The sequence below is a fragment of the Cynocephalus volans genome, chromosome 16 (assembly GCF_027409185.1).
Source record: "Cynocephalus volans isolate mCynVol1 chromosome 16, mCynVol1.pri, whole genome shotgun sequence".
NCBI lineage: Eukaryota > Metazoa > Chordata > Mammalia > Dermoptera > Cynocephalidae > Cynocephalus > Cynocephalus volans.
Genome location: NC_084475.1, coordinates 41126592 through 41148305, shown reverse-complemented (window position 1 = coordinate 41148305; position 21714 = coordinate 41126592). Strand labels below are relative to the sequence as shown.

The 21714-nt window shown below is 43.1% G+C and overlaps 1 protein-coding gene across 1 annotated transcript in view; it reads left to right on the top strand.

Moving 5' to 3' along the window:
- The window catches only part of MAMDC2 (MAM domain containing 2), a 149935-nt gene that overhangs the window by 71159 nt on the left and 57062 nt on the right, over positions 1 to 21714 (top strand). The window contains exons 5-7 of the mRNA XM_063081199.1: positions 176 to 313; positions 12332 to 12585; positions 17133 to 17226. Coding sequence (XP_062937269.1) covers positions 176 to 313; positions 12332 to 12585; positions 17133 to 17226 — 486 coding nt within the window. The remainder of the gene's footprint in view (positions 1 to 175; positions 314 to 12331; positions 12586 to 17132; positions 17227 to 21714) is intronic.

The following is a 21714-nucleotide window of genomic DNA, read 5'->3' as shown; positions in this document are numbered from 1 at the left end:
TCATACCAGCATCTGTCTCTCTTCTTGGCCAATATTGTCCATGGTCCTGGTACAAAAGTTCTGGTGGGCAAAAGAAGAGAGAAACATCTGAATACAAGAGCAAACTCTGCCGTGAGTATGGGTGTACTCAGGTGTGGCTGTGTCTCCATGAAGTGCATTATTTCTCTTCCACCAGAATGTGACTTTGAAGAAAATCATCTCTGTGGCTTTGTGAACCGCTGGAATCCCAACGTGAACTGGTTTATTGGAGGAGGAAATACTCGGAACTCCCACTCCATTCTCCCACAGGATCACACCCTCAAGAGTGAATTGGGTGAGCTGGGGACAAATGGAGTCCTTTTCCCAGGATAAATTTTTCTGCCATCTCCTCTCGCTCCTCACATTGACTTAACTGTGGCTCTGTCAACAGAGAAAGAGGAGGGAGGAAGGTGATTAGGGACTGGGAGGCCTGAAAAAAGGTTAGAGAAGAGCAAACCGTAAGGTAGAAACTGCAGACGTGAGTCCTGTAAATAAGGAGAAGACCACCCAGTTAAAGGATCTTCTTCACCTGTGACCTGGTCTTGCTATTTTCACATTTCCATATAATGCTTTACTTTCTTATCTAGTTGTTGTTTACTATTTGATATGGATTACATTGTGTCCCCCAAGTTTTATGTATTAAAAGCTGGACCCCCACTGTGACTGTTAAGAGGGTGGGAAATGCTATTATGGTAATTGAAAGGTGGGGCCTTGAAGAGGTGATTGGATGGTAAGGACAGTATTGTTATGAATGGATTGATCCCTTCTTGGAATAATGGGAGAGGTTCTGGTGGCTTTAAAGGGAGAGTAACTGAGGAGATTAGTCTCTCTTTGCTTTTGCTGTCTCACAATGTGATACCCTGTGTCGCTGAAGCCACCGCCTAGCAAGACCCTCACCAGATGCATTCCCTGGACTTTGGACTTCCCAGCCTCAGAAACTGTAAGCAATAAATTATGTTTTCTTACAAAGTACCCAGTTCCAAATATTTTGTTATAAGCAACAAAAACGGACTAATACAGTAATTTCTTACTTCAAAACACAAGGCTGGAATAATCCCAGGTTACTAAAAATAGATCAAAGGATGTGAACAAGTCCTTAAAAACTGCCCAAATGGCAGAGATGAGCCAATACTGACAATTAACTCCGAATGTGGTGTGCAACAGGGCCCCCTAGTGGCCAAGTAGGCTTGTTCTCTGGAAGGAAAGTGGGGAAGTGAGGTTGAGTTAGCAGAGACAAGGTCAAGGACTCGCTCACTTGTGGGCCATCACTACTCTCGCTTGGACCTTGGTGGGCTTTGTAGAAGCCTAGTTTTCCCCACAGTTGCAAGACATTCCAGTCCTCAACTCCAGGGTCTTCAAGTAATGAGAAGATTCTGGGGGCTGGCTTTCCAACAAGAATAGGAATTTTGGTTCTGCAGCAACTTTTTCTCTTTTGATCCTTTTCCATGTGGATACTGAGATGATCTATTCAGTACCAATAAATTGCTGATGATGACAGTGTGTCTCCATGCCTGAACACATGACAACTTTTTATGGTTCTTTCATTTTATCCTCATTCACTATAGTTTCTCTTCATTTGAATATTTTAAATCATAGCTTCAACTTTTTTTTTCAGATGCACCCATCTTGCAGCTTATCTTAGCTCTGATAGTCTTCATCTCGATCTTATTGTTCTCTTGGCTCCTATTCTATCTCCTTCTTTATATCCAGAGTCTCAGATTCAATTTCCTACAGGGGCCAGGCAGATGGTAAAAGCAAGTGACATGTGGGCTGGGTAAGACTGTGGCAAGCTAGAGAAAAGAGACCCTGTGCAAAGACTACTCAGCTCCAGTGAATTGCTGCCATGTGAGAATGCAAGTCCAGGTTACCAGACCTTCTGATTTTTCAGCATCATCAGCAAGACAGTTTTTATGTGAAATTTCCCAAATTTTTCAAAGCCAGTGAATAGTTTCTAAAAAACACTGTGTGGGTTAACAAAACACATCTGCAGGTCAGACCCAGCTGGCCAACTTCTGTTTTGCAACCTTTATTTTATAGGTTCCTTTTCTTCTTCAACATGTCCAGGCTTCTTAGAACAAAATGCTTATAAGTAACCACATATAGAGACTGGAATCTCATGCAGCTTACCTGTTTAAGACAAACCCAACTTTGAATCTAGTGTTTACATTCATTTGACCCTGCATTAGGTATGATGGGAAAAATGACAATTAAAATGACAAGTCTCCATGGACCCTTCCCAGCTTCAAGGAACATATATTCGAGAAAGGGAGATTTCTACCATGAATGGATGTAACACAAGGTAGTATATGTCAAGTGTTATAGCAGTGGTCCCCCTCCACCCAAAAAAGAAAGGTGTTGGGTATTCAGAGACAAAAGAGATCACTTACTGTTTGGATGTCCTAGAAGACATGATAAAAGAAGTAATCTGCATTTGAAGGGTGGGTATGATTTTGACAGGCAGAGACAAGCAAGGGCAGGAGCAATGATACAGTGGTGGCAATTACAAGGGGGAGTGATGTCATGATCTAGTAATTACTTACTCAGTGTGCCAGTTTTCTTCTGCAATGATGGTAAGGGCCAGCTGGGGAGAGCACGTATTTCTTGGGAGAGGCAACAGACTTGTGGATTAGTGTTGAATCATTCATTTCACTATGTTACCTGAATGCAGTCTATCCCTTGAAGAGGTAATACCCCTAGTCCTTCACGCTCATCTGTGACCATAGAACATCTGGCCATATTTGTGTCACTGAGAGATCAAGAAAGAGCAACAGGCTAGGAGTTGAAATGCCTGTGCTCCAGGCTGGCTGTCAGAGTACTGTACTGCCTTGAACAATCCCTTAACTTCTCAGGGTCTCCACTGGCCTGTTTGCAAACGTGGAATTTGGATTTCTAAAATGTTTTTGAGTTCTAGTATTTCACTCTTCTCTCTTTGCTACTGGTATACATCAAAATCTCCAAATTCATCACCCCCTGAGATTTATTTTAGAAATGTTTTGTGTTTCTCCTGAGTAATTCAAGCATGTTGCATTTGACATTAGAAAAAAGAAGGACTAACGGGACTGAGGAGTGAGAAAAAGAGGACCTCACTTTTCTAATGTCTTGGCCAGAAGGATCAAGGGGTAAGCATAGCAGCATGGTTGTCCCTGAGGAGCACTAAGACTTGCTCGCTGGTGCTGTCACCTGCCATGGGCACTTGCCTCTCTCCTCCTCTCCTGCTCCCTCTCTCCCTTCCATCTCCTCTCCATCTTCCCATCCTTTCTCTTTTTCCTTGGCTATTGTAAAACAGCTCCCAAAGGCAGCTGGCTTTGCCTACTAGTATTGTTTCATTCCCCAAAGTCAATACTGAGGGAGGGCTAGAGAAGAAACTGACCCTAGGGCTGAGAGAAGAAATTGAGGGAGATCTTCTACCTCCTTTCCAGCAACCCACGGGATTATGAAGTCAGTCCAGTCAGAGATGAACACCAGAATGAGGCTTCTTCATTGAACATCACTTATTCATTCATTCAACAAACACATAATAAGCACTTTTTACCTGTCAGGCATTCTTGCATACCCTGATGATAAAAAAAACAGTCACTGATACAAAGAGAACCCAGGAACCAACTTTTCCAAAATGCTGTTCCCCAGAATACCAGTTCTTGAGTATACTAATCTTCATGCAGGGGCACAAGGGCTATATGTGGTCAGATAAACTGGGTAAACACTGAGTTTAAAAAAGCTAAACAGATTTTTTTTACCTTAGGACGTCTCGGTGTCTTTAATATGGTTCTGTGTTAATGTGTATTAGGACATTTCCCAAATTGTCTGAATACCAAAATGCTACCTAATCATGCACGACTAATAGAAGTATGAAATAGATGTTACAGGACCACAGAAAAGTAAAAGATTACCATGGTTTGGGGGTTCAGGTCGGGGAAGGCTATCTAAAGGAAGTCACAGCAGAAGTGGAGTTGGGCAAGATGGATAAGGGGAAGATAAGTGTGGCATGTGCAAAAGCGCAGAGGCGTGAGAGTGGATGGTTTATTCCATGTTTGGAGAGTAACTGAGAATTCCAGGATGTGTTAGGATGGCAGGGGAGCTCCTAGATCCTAGTTACATTCCTACTCGTGATTATCAGGAACCCTGGATGCCTCCGCTCAATGTGCTTCTTCCAACTCTGCCATTTTTCTCCATTTTCTCTTTAGCTTTTGGACTGATGTTTCATTCGTTCATTGGCCAACAGCCCTCTCACTCCCACTCAACACACACACACACACACACACACACACACACACACACACACACACACACACACACACACACACGTTCACAGTCGCATGCCTGTATTCCTATGTCTTTCCCTATATAGAATGAGACTAAAAAAGATGAGTTCTAAAGATTCTAAAATATTTTACTTGAAAAGCTCTGTCCATATGACTGAAAGATTTAACCAAAGTCACTCTTGGTGACACACACACACACACACACACACACACACACACACACACACAAACCCTCCAATGCTCTGAAAAAAAAGAGATGGCCTCTCTTATTACATTTGCCTTCTACCGGGTACATTGATTTTTCCCTGAGCTCTATCAATTTGGGTGGCAAAGTAAAGATTAAATGGTTCAGATGTCTGCCCGCATTAGCAGTTTGCTCTGTATGAACTCATCTGATGTTCAGTATATACTGGAAGCAGCTTATGCCTTTGCTTTCAAGTAAACAGTGGAAAATGAACAGCAGGACCGAGGGGAGCCTTTCCAGCTCAGGAACTTTAAAACTGCAGAGAGTTCAGGGAAATCTTCCCAGGAGGGTGCTGGTCTTTGTGTTGTACAAAAGGAAACAGTGAATGTAATATCTGAAAAATGTGATGTAGATATGAGTTTTCCTTCATTTGCTTGTGTGTTTTTAAAAGTTAGCCCAAAAAGCAAGCCAAGATTTTTAAATGAGCACTGAGTCTCCAAATTCTTGTCTAATGATGGAATGGCCAAAATAACGTAATAAGAATTGTGGTGGGAGATCTTTGGAATACTGGAGGGGATGTGATTTTATCCTGTTTTGTCTTACTGAATTCTGATTCATTGCATCTGGGTTTCTTTCTTCGTTCATATTTTATGAAGTGAAACCAAATCTTTCAGGAGGTAACCTCCTGACAGCTCAGATCATGATGGTTTTCTACATGCCTTAGCAAAAAGATAATTGCTGGAAAAATAATGATGGAAATGCATTTCTTTGCTGCAATTTTTAAAATCAAGCCTGCTTATGGTGTCACTCTGGAAGTAGTTGGGCAAGGTTTCAAGACCTAAGATAAGGTCAGAATTATTTTATTCCGTCAAAGACCGTGAGATGGATGGATCATCTTAACAGCACCTATTCATTTGCTCTCTGCATTAATCCATTTGGTTCAAAGCATAAGCGCTCAGTAGGGAAGCAGCTTTATTAATTTTCTTACTCTTGCCTTTGTGCAAACTCTGCTGGATCTCCTTTTCCTGTCCTTGGATGACTTTCTATATCTTTCCAGTCACTTTCAGATATTAATGAACAGCCTCATTTTCAAGGGTTAAGTTCAGACAAGTCTCATCCAATTCAGATCTTCCCCCAGACTAGACCACAGAGCAGTAGCGGAGAGAAAGTTTCGTACCTTGTCTCTTCATTTGTCTCCACCTTTCTCTTACCCTCCTCTTCTCTCACTCACTGTGCTGCTTCTGGCGCCTTCAGGGTGGGGGAGGCTTGCTGGGGGATGGGGCAGAAAGGAAAGGGCCAGGGAAGAAAGTTTTACTTACCTGGTGCTCTTTAATCTGGAGTTCATGTCCTTCACGTAGGTGGCCAAATTCTGGCCATTCTGTCACGGCCCGTGGGGAATCCCACCTTACTGTTCCCAGACAGGGACGATGCCCTCTCTGGCTGACCATCTGTGAATCCCCCTTAGCTCCTATAGGTCATAGTACACCTGCCCACCCCTTTCCATTGGATTTACCATGCTGGCAGGCAGCCCTCTAGAGAAAGGTACTGTAGCCAAGCTACCTTCCAAATTGCCCACTTAAGCTAAGGGAAAACTCAGTATCTTTGCCCCATTGAACTGTGGACATGCAGCTCACTAGCAACAAAATCCTCCCTCTCTGCTCTGCCCTACAGGTACCTCAGTCAGCTGCTGGCCTCTACATGTATGCAGTCAAGTGGCAGGCACCAGTCTCGGTGCCCCACAAACTTCACTTATCTCTGATCAAGTTCCCTCAAAAACTAGGACCACCCTCACCTCCAGGCCCAAGGCAATTGCAGAGCCCAGAAATTTCTGCACAAATGGGAAGGGATGAGGTTACATGGCTGTTTCCCTCCTCCACCTATTCCATGAATGGTTCCCTTAAATCCCTTCCTTTGGGTCAAGGTAAGAAAGGGGAGGCAATCTCCTTCCCTTCCCTTGAGATATAAAAAAGAAACACATAAGAGGTGAGCACTGTGACAGCTCTCTTCAAAGAAGCCCTGTTTCCAGTCTCTCTGGTCCACTTCTAGCCTTCTCATGTATGCAGGCTGGAGGGGGATATGGGCTAACACTGATAGAGCTGGCTTAGATGCCAAGTGCTGCCACTCAGCATGGTGATGGTCTACACCACCCTTTAGAAAGTAGAGGTTCTTGTCACCTGTTCTTCTTGAATTTGAGGTCTCAGCAGACACCAGGAGAAGTCCTACTTAAGTTATTTACATTTACACTGCCCTTGAAACCTGTATAAAAAGACTAGAGGCTGACTCCAGTATAGTAAAAGCCACCCTAGAAGACCCCTAGAACTAAAGATTCATGAAGCTGACTGTTGGCTTCGTGGAGGGGAAAGCTGGCGTGTTAACTTGATGTCTGTGGGTGCTGTCTCCTCACTGTGGCAGCAGACCAGGGGGCATTTCCATCTGACATGCATTTCTTCAGCCCAAGTTGTCTTCCTTACCGGGGAGACAGCTTGTCCAGACAACCAGCAACACTGAAACACACAACGCAACAGAGTACAAATGTGGCCAACGGGGCCGAGTCACATCTGAGTCAGAGGATGCCTTTGGCATCATGGCTGAGCCAAAAGCAATCACTGGGGAATGCTGGTTAGCCAGACTGAAAATAAACGTTCAGGAACTGCCCTCCAAGTTCTTTGTCTAACCCAAGGGGAAACGGCTGACTACCAGAGGCCGCTGCTTGCACATGAAAAGTCTAGCTAACGCAGAGGCTGCCTGCAGGAAAGGAAGGAAGTCTTCTTCAGAAACAAGCATGCAATACATCACTGCAGGTATTGTCCCGGAAGAAGCCTGAGCTTGGGCTGGCATTACTGAGAACTGTGATCTTTCCACTGAGTTTGAAATTATTTTTTTCCTAGAAACCTTGTTTATAATCCAGAATTAGGTAGTGATAGATTGATTTCCAGTGTGTGTATGGCAAATCGGCATGGACTGTAGAAGAGTGGCAATAAACTTTTCAATTCTTAAGCTTGTGGGGAACCCATTGCCCCCCATATCGACTCATTTTCAGCTAAAGCTTTAATACTTTAAAATCTCTGTGGCCTGCAGGATCCCCAATGATTTGGTTGATTATAGGATCCCGTCTACCTAAAGTTCATCTATACCTAATTTCATCCTACTCAAATCTTAAAGATCTGATAAAAATTGCATCTCTTAGAGGTTCTGGAAGCTCTAGAACCCTGGGCTATATAGGAGGATTGGTCTCATTGAACTGGCCAGGGAAATTCTCATAATGCCAGACACAGGATGTAATTTCCCAAGAACTCCAGGCTACCTTCTTTATTCTCCTTGGAAAGAAGCATAAAATGGCACCTGCACCCAACCAACTGTTGGCTCCCCTTCCTCAGTGCAGATTGTACCCAATGACATACTCGGCCTGGGTTGGTTGTCATTCCTCCAGCCCAGCCTTCTGGGGCAGACACCTGAATGGTGATTTCTGAATCATCCCCCTCCCTTCAGCTGAGATGATAAACATGTGATGAGCTACCTTATGTTTCCCAGTGAGAAACTTGGTGTTACTCAGATTGTCAGTAAATAGCACCCAACTTTGTCAACAAACAGATGATGGAGAGGAAAAGGGGGCAACACACTGTGGTCTAGTCTAGTGGTTCCGTGTGAGACTTGGTGTCAGCAGTCTTGTCTGATTCTCAGCAGCCTCTCTGACTCACTTTGGGCAGGTCACATTGTGTTTGCTGGATGCTTTTTGGATCACAGATTTGATTGTGGTTCACTTGGCCTAGCATCTTGAGCATGAGTTGTTATTGAGGCACTTCGACTGCAAATGCACAGATTAAAATATTGTCCACACAGCAGGTGAGTAATTTTCCTTTGAAGAAGACTATCAGATGTCTGTCAACTGCAAGAAAAATGAATTTGTGATGGAGCTGGGTTTGAGAAGTTTCTCTAGGTCAGCACAGTTATTGTGCACTCAGAAATGGAATGTGTAGTTTCAAGTGGATTTGTGAAGTTTCTCAGACTCACCGAGAGTCTCCGGGACTCTTTGGAGATAGCTGCTCCTCTCCCTGGGCAGTGTGATTTCCCTGTGCATAGCTGTGTCAGTTTGGGTCCCCCAAGAAGCAGACCCTGAGCTGGGATTAGGTAGGAAAGGGATTTATTAAGGGAAATGGCTGTGAAGGACTAAGGAAGAAGGAGCCACAGTAGCTGGGACGGGGCCAAAGTACTCATTAGACACAGTAGGCACAGTGTCTAGGAGCCATGACATTTTTAGGGATCCACGAAAATGTTTTAATTTTATTTATTTTAAAATCAGAAGGAAAAAATGAATATAATAACAAATACAATAATAACAAATTAAGCCTAGATTTATACCAATGCAGTCATAAAGTAAAATTTTAAATATTTTTTAGATAGGAATGGGCCCATAGCTGTGAAAGTACTTAGGGCCCACAAAAGTCATAAAGTGGCCGTGGGTGGGGATTGCCTTCAGTACAGGATGCAAATCTGACTCCTGAGGAAGAGGAGAGGCCAGGTTAATGGGGAGTTGCTGAAGAACCCCGTGTCAGGTGGAATGGCCCTGCTCTGGTACCTGCGCTATGTCAGGACACTAGCTGGGAGCAGCCCAGAGTAGTGTGGCCTTGGTACAAACCCAGTCAGGTGTCTCAGCCCATCCCTGGTGAGGCAGCTAGACATTTGTCAATCAGTTATGGTCCCTGCAGCAAGCTCTCCTGAAGGAGATCTCAGTGCTCCCACTTCATGGCCCCCACAATGAGGTATCAAGAAAGCAAAGTATAATAGCTCTCCTCCACTCAGGCCTACCTGCAAAGGGATTCTGGGTCATTGGTAAGACATTTTACAAAGGGCAATAAACTTCATCTCTGCCTTTGATACTCACCTGAGTTCTTAGTAAACAGAAGTATGTTACAGGGACTAACTGGCCACATGTATTCACTATTACTAGAATGTTCTAGTCGAGGCCGGCTGGTCACCAGAAGTGCTTTAGAGAACATTTGAGCTTGGGATAGAGAGGAGTGGCTTTCCTTCCACATCGAGGTTCTTTGTTCAGTCCTATCTGACATTCCCAGCACCGCACTCTCCCGCGTGAGCCACGGGCTGGCCCTCTGACATTCCGATTCTCCCTTCAAAACCCCTCCCTGGAGCCCACCAACCATTTCCAGCCTACAGATATGTTTATTTGGTGCGAACAAAGCTGAAAAAATATCATGGTGGGGGATGTTACAGGTTGAATTGTGCTCCCCAGATTCATATGTGGAAATCCTAACCCCCAGTACCTCCGAATGTGACCTTATTTGGAAATAAGTCATTGAGGTATAATTAGTAAAGATGAGGTCATGCTGCAGTAGGTTGGGCCCCTAATCTGACTTATCTGGTGTCGTGATAAAAAGGGGAACTTTGGACACAGAGAGAGAGAGAGAGACACTCAGAGGGAACACCATGTAAAGACGAAGGCAGAGATCTGCAAGCCAAAGACTGCCAAAGATTGCCAGCACACTGCCAGATGCTAGGAGAGAGGCCTGGGACACATCCTGACCTCATGGCCCTCAGAAGAAACCAACCCTGCTGACACTTCAGTTTTGGACTTCCAGCCTCCAGAACAGGGCAACAATACATTTCTGCTCTTTAAGTCACCCAGTTCGTGGTACTTTGTTACAGCAGCTCTAGCAAACTAATATAGGGAGCATTATTTAAAACTTAAGAGATTAGTCATAAAAACCTGGATTTCAGGCTTCAGTGGGAAAAACCTGTGGCACGGGGCTGGACGTCAGGGCAACATCTGTGAGAAGAGGCTGCCTGCTTAGGGACTAGTCCCATGCCAGGGACTAGGGTTTCTTACCACCAACTGGTTGTGCCACATGAGAATATGGGCCCAGAGCTATCAGATTTTCTGATTTTTCCAGAGATTTTTATATCTGTTTCTCATTGCTGGGGTACAGTATTTGTCCACTTCTGTTGCTTATAACAAAATACTTGGAACTGGGTGATTATAAAGAAAACAAAATTTATTGCTTACAGTTTCAGAGGTTGGGAAATCTGAAGTCCAGAGAACACAGCTGGTGAGACCTTGGTCGTGGTGACAGTGACCCAGGGGTCTCATATGGCAGAATGGTGGGGCAGAGAGAAAGAGTAACCTCCTCACACACTCTCCTTGCAAAGCCCTCAGAACCATGCCCCTGACCACCATTATTAATCCGTTCACTAGGGCATAGTCCTCATAATCTAATCACCTCTTCAAGGCCCCAAGTTTCAATTACCATAATAGGATTTCCCACCCTCAGAGTTACAGTGGGGATTAAGTTTGGGGGGACATTCAACCCAAGGCAGGAACTATGATTTCAAATGCTGGTCTTTTCTCCCTGACCCAGTCTGCTTCACTCATACGTGTAATCTGGCTGGCTTCTCTGAGCATCTAAGTTTGTATCTCTGTTTATTCACAGTTGCTTGGCTTGGCATTATGATAAGAGAAATTATATTTAAACAAGGAAGATTATTCAGAGGATTGAGCAATTTGCCACCAGGAGAAAGTGAACTTTGATCTCTCCATCCCTCCTCAGATACGTTGGGGGGGGGGACCTTTCTGAGACCGTATTCGTGCTTTGAATAACCCTGTGTCCAGGGCTTATCACCGACCAGGCAGTGTGCTAGATGCAAAGTCAATGTCTGGTGCGTGAATGCATAAATTCTTCCTAATATTCCTGCTGCTCTTTTGCTAAGGGGAAAATGAATTTTTACTAACCAGGCATCACATGATAAAAACAAAGATATTAAGCTGTAATTGCTCCAAGCTCGTAAATGGAAAGGGCACTCTGCCAAAACTACATTGCGTAGCACTTCTCTGTCATCACTTAGATAAATTTGTACAAAATTGCTAATAATAATAGCTGCCCTTTATACAAAACAGGCTATAGGATAAGCATGGTTCTAGAGTCATTAATGTCATTATTTTATTATGACTACGTTAGGCAGTTACAACGTGCTGGGCACACAGTAAGCACTTTACGTACATAATCTAATGTAATCTTCATATCAAATCTATGAGGGAAGTATTTGATTCTCATTCTGGAGATCAGAAAATTGAGGCCCAAGAGAATTCAGAAACTTGCTCAAGGTCACAGGCTAGTAAGAAGCAGAATTCAAACTCACTTCTCTTCAATGCCAAATCAGGGCTCTCCACATTCCGCCATACGGTTTCTCTGTTGCACCCAGATGCCTCTAATGGAGGCAGCCCCCGGGTCCAGAGCCCACCAAGGCCTGCCAAGAGTGGTGTCACAAGTTCAACCTTCCAGAACCTAACCCTACCTGTAGTGTTGATTGACCTATATGTTCTATTAATGATATATGAATTGCTGCCATCTAGTTTGAATTCAAAATCTTAGTTTCACTTAAAAAACACACAGTGACATTTTATGTAAATTGTACAGATGTACAGGAGGGTCTCTCCATGTCCTTTTAAGAATACATGGTATGTTTAAGGAGCTCTTAGAAATCTTACAACTCAATGAAGGCTTCGGAAGGGGATGGGGTAGTGTTCTGTTTCTTTCCATGGTTGTGTTCAGCTTGTGAAAATTCAAGCACTTTACAGGTGACACATCTGCCTTACTGTCTGTATGTTTTACTTCAACCAAAAGTAAGGAAAATAAAAAGAATGGTCTCATCCTGCAAAGTACGATGAGCCCCATGTACCGGTCTCCCTGCTGCAGCATTTATCCACTCATAGCCAGACTTCTTTCATCTTTAACCCATCCACTTCCTCTCCACCACTCCCACTGGATGATTTTGAAGTAAAACCCAGCATCGCACCATTTCATCTGCAACCCCCCAACCTGTCTTATGCACTATGTTCTGTCTGTGTGATTTTTAGGCCACTACATGTACGTGGACTCAGTTTATGTCAAGCACTTCCAGGAGGTGGCACAGCTCATCTCCCCGATGACCACGGCCCCCATGTCTGGCTGCCTGTCATTTTATTACCAGCTCCAGCAGGGGAATGACAACATCTTCTCTGTTTATACTCGGGATTTGGCAGGCCTTTATGAGGAAATCTGGAAAAGCCATTCAGGGAATCCTGCCTGGAACCTTGCAGAGGTGGAGTTCAGTGCTCCGTACCCCATGGAGGTAGGTGTGCCCTGGCCTGCCGCTCTGCAGGAGTCTGCCCGCACACAGGCATGGAGATCAGGAGGCCCTACAGTCCCCGATCCCCACAGTCTCACGGTCACCTTTCCTTTCTGCTCATCCTCAGTCTTAATCTTTCTATTTCCTTCCTCAGCCCCTCCACCTCTCTCCCTTCCTCTGTGTTCCCTTCTCCCTTCCTCCCTTAGCATGTTCATTTTCATTTTATAAGGACAAATATGGAAAAAGCCAGTCAATCAGCTCGATTTCGTGAGCACACTCTCTCTCTGGACCTTGCATTTTGGTCATGGAGCATCCAAAAGAGACGAGAGGCCTCTAAGTGAAACTCAATCTTGAACTTTCATTCCTGCGAGCAGTTTTGAAGATTTCCCCAACTTGAGGGAATTGTCTTTCTATAAAAAAGTGACTTATTTCTCTCTTGGCAGCTTAATGTAATACAATCAGAAATAAACTTATTATGGCCCTAATTTGAAACAGGGTTTGGTGCCTTAGTGTGAAAACTTTCTACAGTTACGTAAGTGATAAATGTCGAATGCAAAAGAATTAAAAAATTCAGGGAAGCGAAATAAATTAAAACACCCTAGGCCAACCCTACAAAGATGAGGACTACTGACGTTTTGATATTTATCCCTGCAGACCTTTCTCTAGGTCCATATATATATTTTTTTCTTCCTTTTTTTTTTTTTTTTTTTTTTGCAGCTGGCCAGTAAAGGATCTACACCCTTGACCTTGGTGTTACTCTAACCAAGTGAGCTAACCAGCCAGCCTCTAAGCACATATCTGTATCTGTTTGTATTTCAGAACTTACAAGTACTTTCAGTGCTTACCATCCAACAAAGCAGATAAAATTTACCCACATATTTATAGATGAGAAAGAAGAAAACGGTGTCCAAGAAATTTGACATTTTTTTTTTCTAGGTCACACAGCTGGTGAATGCCAGAGAACTTAGAAAAGTTCCTGGACTAAAATCTGACCTAAAGCTTAGGGAGGAGGCCCAGCTCTGTCTGGTGACCCCATAAGACCTCTAGAATCGGTGGGTGTAGCATTGTGGTTGCTGTAAATGTAAGATTGCTATAAGGATTTGGAGCTATAAGTAGAGTCTTATTGCCAGAAGTTATTAATATCCCTTGCTCTTCACTTTGTGCTTTTTGCAATATCTTCTCCAGTCTTCTTTAAAGTACTAAAGAAGCAGATTAGTCCTCTGGAAGTTATTTGGTGGTGCCATCTGCTAGCCTGATGTAGGGCTGCAGAGAACGTTGGGGTTGGGTCTTGGTTTCTGACATGTTCTGTCTACTCATGGCGTGCCTACCAATCCCTGCACCCCCTTTCTATCCCCCTTTTTCCCCCCAAAGCCTGCCAGAGAGAGCTCAGTGCCTTTTGCAGAATGTGTGCTATTTCCTATTCTGAAGTCTGACCAGGCCTTGATTTGTTCTTGCAGCCCAGTGGAAAATTTCCTGTGAGGAGGAAAACAAATGAACGTAGTGCTTCCGAGAGTTTTCCTTCCATTAAAGCCAAATGAGTCACACACAGATACACGCCCATGGCGTTTTCTTTATCAGCTCCTCTCATCTGACCATAAACTTCTTGGGCAACATTTGTATGAGTGCAGCTTCGCTGAACTTTAAAAAATCAGTCCTTGGAAAGTTACAATTCTGGACACTAAAAACCTAAATACACATCCTTTGGGACCACACATGTGTGACTTTGCTCTATAGTCTGAACCTATTCACTGGTATTATTTGCTCTTATTAATTTTCAGGAAAAGAAACTTGTCCTGCAGAAATCAGTGAATTTAATGTCACCATACTCTCAAATGAATTTTTAAAAGGAAAACAAACACTGGAGACTATATTTTCAGAGTGAGAGAGAACACGTTGGCACACAGGCACACGTTAGCACTTCCTGATCACAAATACCGTTCCTACTCCACCTGCTCAGTATGAACCAAGTCCCGTTATCCACCTTAGCTAGCACCTTGAGAGCTAAATGTCACAGACCTGTGTTAAGTTTGTAAACTGAATTTGCCCCTGCTCATGTGTCCAGATTTGTTCCTTCATTCACAACCCTTTCTCCCTTGCCAGAGGCAAACTTCCAGGGCTTCTCCTAGATTTTGGAGGGTTCAGGTACCAGATCCCCGTAGGAACATTGTTATTCGGCTGAAAGGAACCTTAAGAACCATCTCGCCCAGATGCTTTTATTCCAACGTGAAGAAACTGAGGCTGGAGGAGAAAGGGGGCCTGCTTGAACTAATTAGCAGCTAACTGGGCTCAAACCTGATTGTGAGTTCAAGAGAGTCAACCTAAAGAAAAAGTTATAAAATTAATGCAGAGCTTATTAGCTGCCTGACTCTGTGCCAGGATCTTTATATACGTTATCTCATTGAATCTCCTCCACAGTCCTACAAGGTCAGTGTTATTATGTCTACTTTTTAGATAAGAAGATCAAGACCCCAAGAGATTTAGTGATGTACCCAAGGTTGCCTGGCTATTAAGTGAAAATGGAATTTGAACTCTGGTCTGTCTGCCTCCAAGACACTATTCTCTTCAGAAGACATTGCAAACTAGAAACCTATGAGTCAAATCTAGCCCACAGTGCTGTAATGGTTTTGTTTTGTTCGTTTGTTTGTTTTAATTTTTGAATTAGTTGCCAGTATTCAGAAGTTTGAAGATTTCAGATAGAATCTAGAGATTCAGATTCTCTTGATAATTTGCTGGATTTGTTTGCTAGGGCTGCCATAATAAAGTGGCACAATGTGGGCAGGTTAAAAAGCAGAAATGGGGCCGGCCTGTGGCTCACTCGGGAGAGTGAGGTGCTGATAACACCAAGGCCATGGGTTCGGATCCCATATATGGATAGCCGGTTAGCTCACTGGGTGAGCGTGGTGCTGACAACACCAAGTCAAGGGTTAAGATCCCCTTACTGGTCACCTTTTAAAAAAATTAAAAAATAAAAAATAAAAAGCAGAAATGTAGTGTCTCACAGTTGGAGAGACCAGAAGTCCAAGATCACGATCAAGGTGTTGGCAGGATTTGCTCCTTCTAAGGACTGTGAGAGAGAATTTGTTCCAGGCCTCTCTCCCACTTCTGGTGGTATGCTGGCAATCTGTGGCATTCTTTGGCTTGTAGGTCTCTGCCTTCATCCTCATGTGGCATTTTCTTTTCTTTCTGCATCCAAATGTCCCCTTTTTATAAGGACATCAGTCATTGGATTACAGGGCCATCCTACTCCAGTACAACCTTATCTTTATCAATTGTATTTGCAGTGACCCTATTCCCAAATAAGGTCACATACTGAGATACTGGGGTCAGGACTTCAACACATGAATATTGAGAGGACACAGTTTGACCCATAACAGGCCTGACTTCCCACACATCGGCCATTGATGAAGCTGAGTAACAGCTGGCCCCTTTAGACAGGGCTTGCCTTCCCCAATTCATGAGAGTCTACACCATCCCACTTGGTGAAGCTCACTTCCTGCATTTATACTACCTGCCTGGCCCCTGTAGGCATTTAGGTTTCAAGCCCTGCTCCACGCTATGTCCCCATGTTATCAACTCACAGAGTGGACTGCACACCTGAGTGGTTTTCCCAGCACAAGTAAAGCCTGTGCTGACCACACCTGATCCCCATGGTTCCAGGCAGAAGGTGGTCGATTAAACTCAGAGTTAAGGTCGGTGGCAGGGAAGAAGAGCACAGAACTAAAGGGGTTGAACTCTTTAACCTGTGTTCTTTCCAACCTTTGGTACATACCTGGACATGCTGAGATCAGGGTAATCATCTCTGACTCGTGCATCTTTATCCAGGCCCTCACACAGAGTTCCACGTAGGAAGAAGGGAGAGGGACTCAGGGGCTTAGCTCCCTGTGGGTGGCAGAGGGAGAACCTGGCCTGCTTTTTTCAGTGAGCCTGATTTTCCTTTAATCAGAGTTCATAATGCTAATTAATTCTGTAGTTTTATCAAAAATGACATAGGCACTTTAGCTGACACTCAAGAAAGAGGGAAATATCCACCAGTAAAATACATTTTTAGGGTTTCTGTCTTAGTCCATTTGAGCTGCAATAACAAAATATCATGGACTTGGTGGCTTATAAATAACAGAAATTTGTTACTCTTATAGTAGAGTCTGGGTAGTCCAAGATCAAGTGTATGGTGAGGGCATGTTTTCTGGTTCATAGATGGTGCCTTCCTCACTGTGTCCTCACATGTCCCTCAGGCCTCTTTTATAAGAGCATTAAATCACCTCCCAAAAGGCTCCAGCTCCTAACACCATCACCTTGGGTCTTAGGATTTCAACATATGACTCTTGGTGGGGACAAGCATTCAGACCCTAGCAGTTTGATTATCCCTAAAAGAGACTGTGGGTTGAGGAGGGTGCTGCCCAAAATCTTATTTTGGGGAACATGATTCCATAAGTCCTTGTAACTTGACATCACCTGGTTTGATTGACATGTCATTTTAGATCATGGGTAAGTATACTAAAGCTTAAAAGAAATTATGTAAACAAGTGACAACATGTCATTTTCCTCCGTAGGTTATTTTTGAAGTTGCTTTCAATGGTCCCAAAGGAGGGTATGTTGCCCTGGATGATATTTCTTTCTCTCCTGTTCACTGCCAAAATCAGACAGGTGAGCAGTCTTTTTTTCTTCTTCCTTAGCTTTGGAATTTTTCTTTCTCTTTTGATGCCTGTGGTCAGGGCTTGCTTTAATTGCTTTTGATTTCCTCACCTTTCCTCTCATCTCATCCTTAAAAAATTATTTAACCAAATAGTCATCCTTCTGGAATATTACTTTTTTTTCCCCCTCACCAAGTGAATCTAATTTTTCTGACACCACAGGCCAATTGTCATATCTTAAGGAGCTTTCATCTTCCCTGCCTACTAGGAACAGAAAATTAAATAATGCTAAACCTTATTACCACCCCACTTTTCTCTTTAAAGGATATCTTGGGTCTATAGCTGGGTAGATGGAAAAAACTCTCATGATCTACTGAATAGGATTATAAAAACTCTTTCCAACTATATGTATCCAAGATTTATAAATGTCCTCATGTTTAAAGATGTCAGTATTGGGTAGACATCTCTAGGATGGTTTTGGCTAAATATTATGTGCTGTTAATTTAATTACTTTCTGTTTCTAAGTGAACTCTCAAATTATTTTTTCATGACAAATTTTGGTAATTTTGTATGGGAAGAGAGGAATTGTTTTACTTTCTGGGAAAATAGGTAAGCAAATTGATTAAAAGTAAATTAGAAAACAAATGTTTTAGAAGGATGACAATGTATAATGATAACCCAGATGAATGCAGTTGACCTTACCATTTAGTGAATTTGTTTCCTTGAGACGCCCAGGGAAACACTGTGGTCATCTCATCTAATTAATGAGCCCTCATTCTGGGTTTGGGAGCACGGGAAATAAATTTTTGAACTTGGCCTTGTAGTCTGACTTTCACTTAAGATAGAGTTAGTTTCTAATTTAATATGGTTTCAGACATTCTACAAGCAAGGAGACTAAAAAGGAAAATATTTTCTACTTGAGCTAAACTGTTACCTCAAAATTAGAGAGAATGGGTTGGCTGGTTAGCTCAATTGGTTAGAGAGTATGATGCTGATAACACCAAGGTTGAGGGTTTGGATCCCTGTACTGGCCAGCTGCCAAAAAATAAATAAATAAAAATTAGAGAGAAAGCTGCTGATTTGCTGGAACTAAATATTACTTTTTACTAATTCTAGTTAAGAAAAAAAGAAAAGAAAAGAAAGGTAGTTTAAGGAAAAAAAATTTTAAAAAACAGAACCAGACTTGATTTACATATTCTTAAATGACTTCATCCAAACAATAATAAAAGATTAAAAGAGTCTCTAATTTGACAGAACACAGAAACCAAAATTATTTTGCTGCTCCTCAATCCTATCAGTTAATATTTCAATTATGTTAGCAGTAATTTCACACCCTCTTTATCAGTATTTTTAGAAAGTCCCTCTTTGTCACTAGGCATTTACATTGAACTTTTCTATTTCCCAGTCATATGTAAGGGAGAAGAGTTGTTTATTCAGTATCTGCACTGGCTAGAGGGTGGGGTGAAGAGGCCACTGGGAGGTAATAAAATCAACTGAGTCACCTTAGAAGTAATGTTCAGAAGTGCTCTCACTTTTAAAAAAGATAAGAATGTGTATGAGCTCTTTCCTATGACACTGTAGTCTGACTGGTGAAAGGAAAAGAAAGGTTTCAGCAAAACAAGGACCATTTATTAAGAGGGCTGGTGGCCCCTTAATAAAAATACAGCCCACATAAATAAAGACCCTTTCTCTGCAGAAACGTCCACAGATATGCACTTTTACACAGTTAGGTTAACTGAGGCTCCATATTGGACTTCAGAACTTCCCACCCTACCAACTTGGTTGAAAATGGTTTAGTTGTATCATCATAGTGTTATGCTCAAGAATCAGGAGTTGTGCCACTTACAAGCTGTGTGACATCAGTCGTGTTATTTAGCCTCTTTGAGACTCTGTTTCCATATCTATAGGGCAAGGATGGAAAACTCTGTTTCAGAAAGTTTTCCAGAAGATTGACGAATTAATATCTGTGAAGGCCACAGTAGTATGACACGCAGCTGCTTGGTCCTGAGACAATATTATTTATTTTATTTTCAAAATACGCCCATCTACATTCCCTGAAGAAAAGTGGGTGAGACAAAAACTAAAGAGAAGGAGCGAAGAACACTGCCTTGCTTCACGCTGCCTTTATGGAGCAGCTGTGGGCCATATTCTGAGCCTTCAAAGCTGAGCCCTTTAGTTTTCATCCTTCATCTTAAGTTTCACAGATAGTTTGTGGCCTTGTGTTTCATAACAGGTGCCAACATTTTTTCTTTATCTTGGTTAGCTCCAAACTTGATGTCTCTGCTTTTCCCAGCTGGATCTAGCATTTTCTTCCCTCCTCTTCCTAGTAGGCTGAGACAGGAATTATTTCAACATATGAGGCGTCTTGTTCCCGCCATCTGGCTGGGCTTATGGTTAATCCAGTCTCCCATGGCATCATCACAGGTGTCCACACCAGTGTCATGTAGCTTCCCAACTAACCCCTTAGGATGATTCCAGAGGACAGGGAGAACGCCCTTCCACTTTGAGTTATAGCACTTCCTTTTCTAGGTCTTTCCACCCACAAACTCCTCCACATTCACATTTGTCCTGGAGTCTAAACCATACGAATAAAGTCTTCTTTTGGTCTGTAAATCCTTGAATGCCTAACAGGTGATCCCATCCATTTCTAGGAATCCTGCCATAATGCCCAGCCCAAAACTGAGAGCTCCACTGCTCTGCCATATGTGGACCCACCCTCCTCTCTGGGCTTGGGTCTCTCTGCACCCAGGCCAGGGACTGGGAGGATCCTGACACTCATGGATACGCCTCTCAGGGGATCACTTACTGAATCCCAGTGTTGGCCATTCACCATCAACACACTGCCCAGACCTCTTGTCTAGCTGAAAACCCAGCTCCAGTTGCTGCCTTGTTTACCTCTGAAGTTGCCACAGCCTTCCTTATTTTAAACACCCCCAAGCGCCTCTGCATCTAGTCAGTGGCCAGCGCCTTGTTTCTTCACAGCTCCTCAGTCCGGTGCTAGGACCCGCTCACTCTCTTCCCCAAGCCAGCGTTGAGCTGTCTCAGCCCGCCTTGGGACTGGCTCATGCTAAAATAAAACTACCCTGCAAGTTCAGCAGTCTGCAGAGCACACTGCACCCCGTGTCTCTCTCTGTAGCACTGTCGGGGCTGATGAGCCTTTTAGACTGTATGACTGATGTTGGGTTTCTCTCTGTGCACTCCATGGAGCAGAGGAAAGAATGGGAAATGCTCTCAAATATTCATCTCAAACTGCCTTACGCTCCACCTAATTACGTTTTCAAAGCCTCTCATTTCTAAGAAGTTCAAATGTCAAAAAGCAAGTAATTAACTAAAGCTTACATTATGATGCTTTTGGGTAACTTGCTTAAAGGAGATTTATTTCTTTTTTCTTTTTTTACTGATTATCAACTGATGTTCAGGGGCTTCTAACAGCCTCTGATTTTTCCCTGTGCTTCAAATGTGTCATTAACACTCCCCAGTAGCTCAATTTGTGATCACCACTCAAGGCGCACTTCTGAAACGAGCTTGGAACAGAGGCTTTCCATCCTCCCCAGAGCCCTGGGGAGCTCGGGGTGTCACCAATAGGCTCTCCGGCCTCATCGTCAGGAATCAGATACCGTCTCAGGGGAGAAGCAGCATTCTAGGTGAAAAATATTTAGCCTTTGAGTTATGCTTTTGAGATTTTCTGTTTATCAGGCCTTCTCAGGACCCCAGAAAAATCCATTTCTAAAACAAGGTTTTGGCAAAAGAATATAATTACATCATCAGAAAAATCTTTTCCGTGTGACTCAGTCTATCACCATGGAGAGAAGTGATCCTTGCTTACTTTCAAGTTTGTTTCTTTTTTTTTTTTTTAGTAGACTATTTTTTTAGTGTAGTTTTAAGTTCACAGCAAAATTGAGTAGAAGGTACAGAGATTTCCCAAATATCCCCCACCCCCACCACACCACTGTCACCCAGAGTCTGTGGTTTACGTTAAGGTTCATTCTTGCTGTTGTACATTCTTTGGTTTTGGACAAATGTATAACGACATGTATCCACCACTGTAGTGTCATACAGGTTATTTCCACTGCCCTGAATCCCCTCTGTGTTCTGCCTGTTCATTTCTTTCTCCCCAGTACCCCCCCGGCAACCACTGATCTTTTTACTGTCTCCATAGTTTTGTGTTTTCTAGAATGTTATATAGTTGGAATCATACAGTATGTAGACTTTTTAGACTGGCTTCTTTCACTTAGTGCTATGTATACATTTAGGTTTTCTCCATGTCGTTTCATGGTTGAAGTTCATTTCTTTTTAGCACTGAATAATATTCCATTGTCTGGATGTACCTCAGTTTATGTATCTATTCACCCACTGAAGGACATCTTGGTTACTTCCAAGTTTAGCCAGTTATGAAGGAAACCGCTATAAACTTTCAAGGTTTAGTACTGCTTCCCACCCCTCCCGCACACCTGATGAATGGGTTACGATTCTCTTGCAGCTGCCCCAGGGTGCTGCTTAG